Source organism: Penicillium bovifimosum (genome assembly GCF_028826915.1).
Source record: "Penicillium bovifimosum strain IBT 22155 chromosome Unknown utg000005l_segment0_segment0, whole genome shotgun sequence".
NCBI classification, from domain to species: domain Eukaryota; kingdom Fungi; phylum Ascomycota; class Eurotiomycetes; order Eurotiales; family Aspergillaceae; genus Penicillium; species Penicillium bovifimosum.
In genome coordinates, this window is record NW_026622714.1 from 2748275 (window position 1) to 2760477 (window position 12203).

Here is a 12203-nt window from a genome sequence, read left to right on the forward strand (position 1 = left end):
AGGTGGGAATGGAGATACATGGGGTATCAAATAATACCGGATCGTAATTTTCCCCTACCAAGATAGAGCCAAAAAAAGAATTTAAGGATGAAAAATCAAAAAAAAAAGCCACTCACCTCAGACGCAACGTGGAAATTTGCAATGAAGGGGAAGGAGAAGAATAATAATCAGAAATCTCTCAATAAATCAAGTCCGTTACAATTTGCGAGATTCGGAGGAATGGGGAGGGAAAAGGTCAAATTTGGTGAGGCCGTTGGGGTCCCAGAGCTTCGGCCGGATCTGACACTAAAGGGGAGATGCGCAGTGTCGGGCGGATCATCTGTCAAGCTACATATTTGGTTAGGGGCGTAAAGCTTCCAAAGGAGAAATCCCCGTCCCAACACCCGATTACAAATACCAATGAACATGCAATGTCGAGAGTTTCAGAGATGAAAAATCATAGATTTGCAGAATTGAGGGACTACTACTAGTAGTTAGTATGCTGTGCCACTCGTAAATTTCAAATACAGTTTTCAAAGTTACAAGGTACCATATCGTAATCCTCAACGGGTTCAACCCAGTCTGAACCCATTGGGGCGGGTCTACTATTGCGCTAAACCTCTTTGGGCTGTCTACAGTTCAACCAGCGGATCTTTTTTTCCTCTCTTTTCCTTTGCTATCCCCTTCAAGGCTGTCCAATTGCTTTGGCCCTCTTTCTTCTATTTTATATGTACATCTGTTGAAATTGTGGTCTCTTCTTTTGCCCTTTACTTTCTTTATTCACTTGATAATACCCCTCCCTAAATCACTCCTCAAGACCTTCTAGAGCCCCGGTCTTCTAGTGAGTTTCGGTCCCCGCCAGACTTTTAACAATTGCTCGAAAACTAACATCTCCAGGAAAACCCTCTCCTCCAATATTAGGGTTCCTCCGGTCTTCAGCCTCTCATTTTCTCTTCTATTCATTCTTCTATAAAGAGAGTCCACATCATGTTCGGCACGTCGACTGGTCCCCAGACCGGTATCAATACCCCTCGATCCTCTCAGTCCCTCCGCCCTCTCATCCTTTCGCATGGCTCCCTCGAGTTCTCATTCCTCGTTCCTACTTCGCTTCACTTTCATGCATCGCAGTTGAAAGACAGCTTCACTGCCTCCCTACCGGAGCCTACAGACGAATTGGCCCAAGATGATGAGCCTTCATCAGTGACCGAATTGGTCGCACGTTACATCGGCCATGTGGCCCACGAACTCGATGAGGAAGATGATGCACAGGGTAGCTTTATGGATGTGTTGAAACTCGTTATGAATGAATTTGAGCGTGCCTTCATGCGCGGCAATGATGTTCACGCCGTGGCAGCTGCGCTCCCCGGCATCGTCGATAAGAAGAACCAGGTCGTCCAGGCCTATTACGCGGGGCGAGCTGCGGCGGGCCGGCCCACCAAGCCCTATGACTCGGCCTTGTTCCGTGCAGCATCCGATGAGGCTGCGGGTATCTACTCTGTGTTCGGTGGTCAGGGCAACATTGAGGAGTATTTTGATGAATTGCGCAGCATCTACACTACGTACCCTTCATTTGTCGAAGATCTCATCACCTCATCCGCCGAATTGCTTGAATCGCTCTCCCACGAGCCCGAGGCTAGCAAGCTCTACCCCAAGGGGTTGGATATCATGCAATGGCTCCAAGACCGGGACGCACAGCCCGATATCGATTATCTGGTTTCCGCTCCCGTCAGTCTGCCATTGATTGGATTGGTCCAGCTGGCCCATTACACGGTTACCTGCAAAGTGCTGGGTCGCCAGCCTGGTGATATCCTAGAACGATTCCTTGGTACCACAGGTCACTCTCAGGGAGTGGTAACAGCCGCCGCCATTGCTACCGCTACTAGCTGGGAGTCCTTTGCCACAGCCGCCCGGAATGCTCTGACCATGCTGTTCTGGATTGGTCTGCGCAGTCAGCAGGCCTATCCCCGCACCTCTATCGCCCCCTCTGTTCTCCAGGACTCGATTGAGAATGGCGAAGGGAGCCCCACCCCCATGTTGTCCATCCGTGACCTTTCGCTTTCCGCCGTTCAGGAGCACATTGATGCAACAAACCAACATTTGCCCGAGGATCGCCACATTGCTATCTCGCTGGTGAACAGTGCTCGCAACTTTGTGGTTACTGGTCCCCCCATCTCGCTTTACGGTCTCAATGTTCGGTTGCGCAAAGTCAAAGCCCCCACTGGACTCGACCAGAACCGTGTGCCTTTCACCCAGCGCAAGGTTCGCTTTGTCAACCGCTTCCTTCCCATCACTGCTCCCTTCCACAGCCAGTATTTGGAGTCTGCCTACGATCACATTCTCGAGGATTTGGAGGATGTTGTTGAGATCTCCGCCAAGTCTCTGGAGATCCCTGTCTTCCATACAAAGACTGGAGAGGACCTGCGTCAACTAGGCGACAAGGACATTGTGCCCTCATTGGTTCGCATGATCACTCATGATGCGGTTAACTGGGAGCAAGCCACCGTCTTCCCCCGTGCAACTCACATCTTGGACTTCGGACCGGGTGGCATCTCTGGTCTCGGCGTTCTGACCAACAGGAACAAGGATGGCACTGGTGTTCGAGTCATTCTCGCTGGTGAGATGGACGGTACCAACGCAGAGGTTGGCTACAAGCCGGAACTCTTTGATCGTGACGAGGATTCCGTCAAGTTTGCTGTAGACTGGGTCAAGGAACATGGCCCTCGTCTCACAAAGACTTCCTCTGGCCAAATCTATGTTGACACCAAGATGAGTCGCCTGTTGGGTATCCCTCCCGTCATGGTCGCTGGTATGACACCCACTACCGTTGCCTGGGACTTTGTGGCTGCCACTATGAACGCTGGCTATCACATCGAGCTGGGTGGTGGTGGCTACTACAACGCCAAGACAATGACCGAGGCCATCACAAAGATTGAGAAGACGATCCCGCCCGGTCGCGGTATCACCATCAACCTGATCTACGTCAATCCCCGTGCGATGGCCTGGCAGATTCCGTTGATTGGTCGTTTGCGCTCCGAGGGCGTGCCGATTGAAGGTCTGACCATCGGTGCCGGTGTACCATCTATTGAAGTTGCCAATGAATACATCGAAACCCTCGGTATCAAGCACATTGCCTTCAAGCCCGGCTCCGTCGATGCGATTCAGCAGGTCATCAATATCGCCAAGGCTAACCCCAAGTTCCCTGTCATCCTTCAGTGGACTGGTGGCCGTGGTGGTGGTCACCACTCCTTCGAGGACTTCCACCAGCCTGTGCTCCAGATGTACAGCCGTATCCGCAAGCAGGACAACATCGTGCTTGTTGCTGGCAGTGGCTTCGGTGGCTCGGAGGACACTTACCCCTACCTTTCTGGTGCTTGGTCCGCCAAGTATGGCTATCCTCCTATGCCTTTTGACGGCTGTCTCTTTGGATCTCGTATGATGATCGCCAAGGAGGCACACACATCTTACAATGCCAAGAAGGCGATCGCCGATGCTCCCGGTGTGGACGATGAGGAATGGGAGAAGACCTACCAGAAGCCAACCGGTGGTATCATCACTGTTCTCTCTGAAATGGGTGAGCCTATCCACAAGCTGGCAACTCGCGGTGTGCTGTTTTGGCAGGAGATGGATCAAAAGATCTTCAAGCTGGACAAGGCCAAGCGTCTTCCTGAGCTGAAGAAGCAGCGCAATTACATCATCAAGAAGCTGAATGATGACTTCCACAAGGTCTGGTTCGGTCGCAATGCTGCGGGTCAGACTGTGGATCTTGAGGACATGACTTATGCTGAGGTTGTTCACCGCATGGTCGATCTCATGTACATCAAGCACGAGTCGCGATGGATCGATCCTTCTCTGCAGCGCTTGACCGGTGACTTCCTCCGTCGTGTTGAGGAGCGTTTCACAACTGCTGAGGGCCAGGCATCGCATCTCCAAAGTTACTCGGACCTTGACACTCCTTACCCAGCTGTTGACAACATTTTGGCTGCTTACCCTGAGGCTGCCAATCAGCTCATCAACGCACAGGATGTGCAGCACTTCCTGCTGCTCTGCCAGAGACGCGGTCAGAAGCCCGTTCCCTTCGTCCCTGTTCTGGATGAGAACTTTGAGTTCTTCTTCAAGAAGGATTCTCTGTGGCAAAGTGAGGACCTTGAGGCCGTTGTTGACCAGGACGTTGGCCGTACCTGTATTCTTCAGGGCCCCATGGCTGCCCGTTTCTCGAATATCATTGATGAGCCCGTTAAGGACATTCTTGATGGTGTTCACCAGGGACACATCGCTGGCCTTCTGCGTGATGTCTACGGTGGCGATAGTTCCAAGATCCCTGTCATTGAGTACTTTGGTGGGCAGCTCATGAACACTAGCGAGGAGGAGTTCGACGGCTTGGTTATCTCGGAAGAGCCTCTCAAGACCAGCTTCCGTTTGTCTTCAACCGGACCCCTGCCAGACTTGGACCGCTGGCTCGGTCTTCTCGCCGGCAATGTCTACTCCTGGAGACACGCTCTCTTCCTGGCCGATGTCTATGTTCAGGGCCACCGCTTCCAGACCAACCCCATGAAGCGGATCGTGGCCCCCACCGCAGGCATGTATGTGGAAGTATCCAATCCCAACGATCCTTCGAAGACTGTCATCAGTGTGCGTGAACCCTACCAGTCTGGCAAGCTGGTCAAGACTGTCGAGGCCAAGATGAACCAGAACGGGCAGATCAGCTTGACCTTGTTTGAGGGACGCACTGCTGAGAACGGTGTGGTGCCTTTGAACTTCTTGTTCACCTACCACCCAGAGACTGGATACGCCCCCATCCGCGAGGTCATGGATGACCGCAACGATCGGATCAAGGAGTTCTACTACCGGATCTGGTTCGGCAACAAGGACGTGCCCTTTGACACACCCACTACCGCTACCTTCAGCGGTGGCCAAAAGACCATCACTTCCCAGGATGTTGCCGACTTTGTTCATGCAGTTGGCAACACTGGTGAGGCCTTCGTTGATCGTCCTGGCAAGGAAGTCTTCGCCCCCATGGACTTCGCCATCGTTGCCGGCTGGCAGGCAATCACCAAGCCCATCTTCCCTCGCACCATCGACGGAGATCTGCTGAAGCTTGTTCACTTGTCTAACGGGTTCCAAATGGTGCCCGGTGCCGAGCCCCTCAAGGTGGGTGATGTCCTGGACACCACCGCCCAGATCAACTCCGTCATCAACCAGGATTCCGGCAAGATGGTAGAGGTTTGCGGCACCATCAAGCGAGACAACAAAGCCATCATGCATGTGACCAGTCAGTTCCTCTACCGCGGTGCCTACACCGACTTTGAGAACACCTTCCAGCGCAAGGATGAGGTGCCCATGCAGGTTCACCTCGCCACCAGCCGGGATGTCGCCATCCTCCGCTCCAAGGAATGGTTCCGCATGGATGACTCTGACACCGAGCTACTCGGTCAGACTTTGACCTTCCGATTGCAGAGTTTGATCCGTTTCAAGGACTCCACAGTCTTCAGCAACGTCCAGACGGTTGGACAAGCTCTTCTTGAGCTTCCCACCAAGGAGGTCATCCAAGTCGCCTCTGTTGAATATGAGGCTGGTGACTCTCACGGTAACCCCGTCATTGACTATCTGCAACGTAATGGTACTTCCATTGAACAGCCTGTCTACTTCGAGAACCCGATCCCGCTCAGTGGCAAGACTGCTTTGGAATTGCGTGCCCCGGCCTCCAACGAGACCTATGCTCGCGTGTCTGGTGATTACAACCCCATCCACGTGTCCCGGGTCTTCTCCAGCTACGCCAATCTTCCTGGCACCATTACACATGGCATGTACAGCAGTGCCGCTGTTCGCAGCCTTGTCGAGACCTGGGCCGCCGAGAACAACATCGGCCGTGTTCGCGGCTTCCAAGTCTCGCTGGTCGGCATGGTTCTACCGAACGACATGATCACTGTCAAGCTGCAGCATGTCGGTATGATCGCCGGTCGCAAGATTATCAAGGTTGAAGCCAGCAACAAGGAGACAGAAGAGAAGGTCTTGCAGGGTGAGGCAGAGGTTGAGCAGCCAGTCACTTCCTACGTTTTCACTGGCCAAGGCTCCCAGGAGCAAGGCATGGGTATGGAGCTGTATGGCTCCAGTCCCGTGGCCCAGGAGGTCTGGGACCGGGCTGATCGTCACTTCATTGAGAACTATGGTCTTTCTATCATCGACATCGTCAAGAACAACCCCAAGGAGCTGACAGTCTACTTTGGTGGTCCTCGGGGTAAGGCCATTCGTGAGAACTACATGGCAATGACCTTCGAGTCGGTCAACGCAGACGGCTCGATCAAATCTGAGAAGATCTTCAAGGAGGTTGATGAGAACACTGCCTCGTACACCTACCGCTCTCCCACTGGTCTCCTTTCCGCCACCCAGTTCACTCAGCCAGCCTTGACCCTGATGGAGAAGGCCAGCTTCGAGGACATGCGCGCCAAGGGTCTGGTTCAGCGGGACAGCAGCTTCGCTGGACACTCTCTTGGTGAATACTCGGCTCTGGCCGCTCTGGCCGACGTTATGCCCATTGAGAGCTTGGTTTCCGTCGTCTTCTACCGCGGTCTGACCATGCAAGTCGCTGTCGAGCGTGACGCACAGGGTCGCTCCAACTACTCCATGTGCGCTGTCAACCCCAGCCGTATCTCCAAGACTTTCAACGAGCCGGCGTTGCAGTATGTCGTTGAGAACATCTCAGAGACTACCGGGTGGCTGCTGGAGATTGTCAACTACAACGTTGCCAACATGCAATACGTTGCTGCCGGTGACCTCCGCGCTCTCGACTGTCTCACCAACCTGCTGAACTTCCTGAAGGCTCAGAACATTGACATCCCTGCTCTCATGGAGAGCATGTCTCTCGAAGATGTCAAGGAACACCTCGTCAGCATCATTCAGGAATGTGTGAAGCAGACCGAGGCCAAGCCCCGTCCTATCGTCCTGGAGCGTGGTTTCGCTACCATTCCCCTCAAGGGTATCGACGTGCCCTTCCACAGCACCTTCTTGCGCTCTGGTGTCAAGCCCTTCCGTTCTTTCTTGCTGAAGAAAATCAACAAGACTACCATCGATCCCAGCAAGTTGATCGGCAAGTACATTCCCAATGTCACGGCCCGTCCCTTCGAGATCACCAAGGAATACTTCGAGGACGTGTACAGACTTACCAACTCGCCCCGCATTGCCTCCATCTTGGCCAACTGGGACAAGTACGAAGAGGGCAACGAGAATGTTGCCAAATAATTTAATCATCCCTATTGATCTGTTCATAATGTATTTCTGATAGAGTTTCCTTGTCGTTTCATGGGCCATTATGTGAGATATCCTCAAAGCCTTGGAGTTATATGTGCATCTGCATGTTTTTGTGTTTACAGCTTAGATTATTATATTTTCATTTCAGTTTCATCAGTTCAGTTCGATAGGTATCTTGTACACACTAAATACCTAGATAAATTGACTCAAGCTACTGTACAATAGTCATATTCCAAAGCTTTTCTAAACTTGAATGAAGTAAGTATAACTAATCATTATCGTCCAGCACGGTTCAGAGGTCCCCAGTTAGCCCGCGGATTGAGCTGGTAGCGCACAAGTCGCTTAGTGCTATGCGCAGCAGAAACCTGACGGCCTAGAGCCTCGTCGAACTCCACCTTGAGGGCACTGGGATGAGCCCGGTTAGACGCTTGCGGCTGTGTAGTAGCCGGTGCATTGTCAGGTGCAGGCTGGGGCTCAGCCTCCGGACGTGAAGGCTCCGAAGGACCAGAAGGAGCAGCAGTTTGCCACGAGGTCCGAGAACCAGATCGATACAAAGCCGCTTCGACCTTAGTGACCAAGTCACTAACATCTCGACCAGCCTCGACGGCAGACATGAGTTCCTTCTTGAGAAGCGACAACCATTGGTCTTCGTCGCCTAGTTTGCGCAGGTTGTCACGGCTCTTGGCCATGATCGCTGCGCCGGGTGTTCCAGGCTTCAATGAAGATTCCTTGATGGGAGCTCGCTGACGTATCCACTCGCGCATAATCTCCCAGATCACCTCCCAGGGGGCATCGGTGCGAACGGAATTGGGCTTGGTGTGGCTGCGAGTAGAGCGATAGCCGAGATGGGCGATAGCGCCGCGGAACTCGTCGATTGGGATGGTAGTGCTGTGCACGACCTTTGCGAGAGAACTGAGGGAGAAGTAGAAGGGGTATTTTTCTTGAGCGGCGACGTCCATTCGCGGAATTATGGCGGGGTATTCGGCATCTTGCTGGTTCTTTGTGTTTGATGCCGGTTGTTTCGGGGTGGATATCTCGGATTGAGATGGTGCAAGGTCCAGGTCCTCTTCAAGGGCTGTGGTTAACATGCCCTCGATCCTAGCACATGTCTGGTATGTGTCGGGGTCGGCTCCGGGAAGCATGTCCAGGATTTTCTGGATGAAATGAGGATTGTGTAGCGGGCCAGCCCACATGGGGCCTGCAAGATGTGTTTTTGAGCCGCAATGTTCGCACTGCGGTCCGACTGTTGGCCCTTTGTTTATGCCGTGGTGGTGAATGGGGTTTCCTCTGCGGTCGAGTTTGGCTTTTGTTGACCCGATGGTCTGTGTTGACCATGCTCCGCACCCTGAGTCGCAGTTGTAGACGAGCATTGTGTTGCCCGCGTTGAACTTGACCTGTGCCGGGGAACGATGGACCCGAACAAAGACGCGAGCGTAGAAGTCGATAGACAGAGACAGCAATGGCTCGATGGCTACGCCGTATTTGGATGCGGACATGGCAAGTGAATTCAGGATCAATCTTAGACCACCTTCGTGGGAGTGGGAGCCTTTGATGGGGATACCGCCGTACAAAGAGAAGGCCTTTTCCGAATAGCCCGTTGAGGCCCAGACACCGGCATCGGTGCAAGTAACACATAGAAGGGCGCCATCCTTAGCTGCTTGCACTGCAGCATCCAGGAATGGAGATGCTGTGCCGTATGGGTCCAAATCAATTACATCGAACTTGCTCGCGTTGTCGAGCCCATACATGTAGACCCGAGCATCGGCCAAGTTTGGTTGAATTGTCTCGATGTTGTTATAGGCAATGTTTGTCTTCATGGATTTGATAGCCGATTCTGACAGGTCATTGGCCACGACTTTTGTGACAAATGGGAGCTCCGAGGCATAGCGAAGAGCTCGCAACCCTGTGGCAGAAAGAGCATCGAGGACAGTGAAAGACGGTACAGGGTCTGCTTGTTCAGGCTTGGCTTCTGGCTGAGGTGCTTGCTCGACTGGGGGAGGTTGTGCTAGCTCAGTATCCACCTCGGCGTCTCCCTTTTGTTCGGTGCCCGGGGCAGGTCTCGGGTTCTCAGTCTGGTCGTCTTCGCGCTTCCGCTTCTTTTCCCCATTGCCTGCCCGCTTCTTTATCTTCTGGGCCGCTTTCTGCTTCCTCAAGTCGATGATGTGTTCCCCATGCGCACGAATGGCTAGTACACTCAGGTCGCGATTGAATTGTTGAATTGGGTTGTAGAAAACCGATTGCACTTGGTCGTCGCTTTTGAGATCTTTCTTCGTTCCCTTGGAAGCGGCTTCTTGGGAAGGTGGGTTGAGAATTTTCGCCAATCCCTCTTTGACAACATTGTATTTGACTCCCTGGTATTCTACCAGATCGCTCTGCGGTGTCTCGCTCTGCGGTGTCGCCATGGCTCTAGAGGTGGAAAGCACTCGGATGCAAGATCGAACCGGAGTAAAGATTGGAGTAGAGATTGGGTGGGGCGATTGGGCGATAATGGTGACAGCAAAACCTCGCTTAGCGCATCTTGTTGCTGATCCAAGTATCAACGAGGTGTTCATGGACAGTTTCTTTCAAAAGCCGAGTGTCGCAAGAGACGTTGAATGCGACAGAAAAAGATTCGACGCACAGACCACCAAAATACAGTACGCAGGATTACATTGATCTGTACGCAGTATGTAATCTATAAGCATAGGTTGGTTGAATATCTTTCCATATTTGCATTAAATATTAGGTCTAAATAGTCTAAATAGTATATACGTTCTTTTGAAGATCCTCACAGCCACTGCCCAATGATCGGAACCTGGCTGTACATCTCATTCCAGCCCTTGGCCTCCCATCCGGCGCCTTCGCCGGCACGTCCGACAACGCCGAGAGCACCAGCAAGCCAGACAGCCGCACCAGCAGCCGCGAGTCCGTTAACAACCCACCACATCTTGCGCTGTCTCCTCGACCTTGCTTCCGAGTGATCAATGTATGCACCCAAGGCGCCTTTTTGGCTACGTTCCTTGCGCGCTGTGGTCACTCTCCACCCCATCCAAGTCGTCCAACCGCCAACAAAGTGCCAGACACTGGCAGTGACGAAAAAGAAATAGAAGATATTCCAGAACATGGAACTCCGAGCAAAGCCATGTGCAACATAGCCCAGTCCCACGCCAGAGCTTCCACCTTCAACGAGCACCGGCGTGATGCGGTTGACCAGCGCATGGACCCCAATCAGCGGCGCGACGAAATAACCGGTGCGTGCCTGCAAGGACATCCGAGGCCAGAAATACAATGTCTGTCGCTGCTCGCGAGTCTCGGCGCCGTACAATCGCGCTCTACGCGATGCGCGAATGTTGCGGAGAGCAATTCCAGAGGCAATATGCGCAAGTATGGGAATCGTCAAGACAAGGTGCTCGAGGCCGGGAGCTTGGTAGACAGGTCGCGTGAGCAAGAGGTAGGATTCACTTGCGGGCACGGAGCGAGTAACGAGTGGAATAAGCGAGGTGTTGGCGAGATGTAGGATGAAGAATGCGGTAGGCGGGTAGGTCGAGTACTTTTGGATACCGGTCACTAGAAGGGCCGTTGTGGTTAGAAGTCAGAAGCCAAACTTTTTTTCGTCGCTTGACGTACGCCATGAGTCCCAACGATGGCCGCTGAGGCCAAGCTTCGGAATAGAAAGGCCAGCTCCATGTGTTGGGGAGGCAGCCCTGGGGAAGTATCCTGCGCTCTCAATGTCCGTGATATCATCGACAGGCGATGGATCTAGTTCTTGCAACGATATGACCGACTTGGTCTCGATCTCCTCCAATTTGGGAGTCTCGGAAGGCATCGTGGGTCTTTTGGGTTTTCACGAAAGAGGGAATAAGAAATGAAATTCGTAAGAAAAGAGACTCGTCAAGCATGCATCTACATAATAGGATGGGAATCACAAGGAGAAAACAAGGAATCGTTGGCGCAGGCCGCAGAGGATCTCGCCGAGTTACGAAAATCCCGTGACTGTGATAGGCCAATTTGTTGCAGTAGTTCAAGGTGGGAAAGTGCCGCCTGAGTTCTCAGGCGGCTAAAGTTTCCGCCATCCTGACCTCCCTCCATCTCCCGCCCACGCTCAACTGTAACAATACAATGGCTCCGGTATGCTCTTTTAGCGCAAGTATGATGACATAGCTAACAAACACAGCGTGGCTCGACTAATCCTGCTCCCAGGGTAATTATCTAGTCCTCCACTCCTACCAATCGCAAAAACTAACCCATCCAGACCGAGTCTGCGCGGTCTGCGCTCAGCGCTTTCAGCTGCACCCTATGCAATAAATCCTACTCACGACATCCGGAGTACGAAGCGCATATCGGCTCATACGATCATCAGCACAGAAAGCGGTTTCAGGATCTCAAACAGCTATCGCGCGATCCAAACGCCGCCGAGAAGAACCGTCGAGCAGAACGTAAAGCTAATGCGGATGCTGGTCTCAAGACCATCGAGGTTGCTGGAGGCAGTACGGCGCCAAGCGCTGGAAAGTCGGGCTTCAAGAAGGGAGGCTTCAAAAGCTCGTTTGCTGCTGTCAAGGCCCCAGGAGTCCAGAAGGCTCCGGTCAAGAGGAAGAATGTTTTAGGAGACGACGAGGATGATGTCGATCCAACCCCTCCACCGGAGACCGCATCCGAGGTCGGTAAAACACAAAAGAATGAAGAGGACGTGGAAAGCGACACCGATGGAGAGTATGGTTCAGAAGGATATTATGATCCTCGTCGGCCAACAGATTGTTTTCCCGAGTGTGCTGCTCAACGTGCGCAAGTTGCTACTTGATGGACCATGTCATGCGGGAAACTTGTATCGGCTCTTGAGAGCATAATGAAGTTACGGATTTTGCCTTGTTTCCAATGACTTAGCCAGGATTGAAGTTCTATCTAAAGTCACTTTAGGTGTAATTACACTGGACCTGCTTTTAATGTAATGGTACATGCTTTCCAAAAAAATCTGTATAATGGGTGGGCAACAAAAAACCGGA

At 52.6% G+C, this 12203-nt stretch overlaps 4 protein-coding genes across 4 annotated transcripts; 2 read left to right on the forward strand and 2 right to left on the reverse strand.

The window, feature by feature from the left end:
- Window positions 1-966: 966 nt before the first annotated feature.
- Window positions 967-7215, forward strand: N7515_006230 (tetrafunctional fatty acid synthase subunit FAS1; the record flags this gene model as incomplete). The annotated part of the gene is made up of 1 exon (XM_056666974.1): window positions 967-7215. One exon carries the CDS (start codon window positions 967-969, stop codon window positions 7213-7215), a length of 6249 nt encoding a protein of 2082 aa, XP_056520570.1.
- A 284-nt stretch (window positions 7216-7499) lies between these two features.
- Window positions 7500-9626, reverse strand: N7515_006231 (tRNA (guanine26-N2)-dimethyltransferase; the record flags this gene model as incomplete). The annotated part of the gene is made up of 1 exon (XM_056666975.1): window positions 7500-9626. One exon carries the CDS (start codon window positions 9624-9626, stop codon window positions 7500-7502), a length of 2127 nt encoding a protein of 708 aa, XP_056520571.1.
- Window positions 9627-9991: 365 nt separating this feature from the next.
- N7515_006232 (MCP1 family protein) lies at window positions 9992-11029 on the reverse strand (the record flags this gene model as incomplete). Its single annotated transcript, XM_056666976.1, has 2 exons — window positions 9992-10770; window positions 10831-11029. 2 exons carry the CDS (start codon window positions 11027-11029, stop codon window positions 9992-9994), a joined length of 978 nt encoding a protein of 325 aa, XP_056520572.1.
- A 293-nt stretch (window positions 11030-11322) lies between these two features.
- N7515_006233 (putative C2H2 finger domain protein) lies at window positions 11323-12001 on the forward strand (the record flags this gene model as incomplete). Its single annotated transcript, XM_056666977.1, has 3 exons — window positions 11323-11331; window positions 11378-11404; window positions 11456-12001. The coding sequence occupies 3 exons, from the start codon at window positions 11323-11325 to the stop codon at window positions 11999-12001; spliced, it is 582 nt and encodes a 193-aa protein (XP_056520573.1).
- Window positions 12002-12203: the final 202 nt, after the last annotated feature.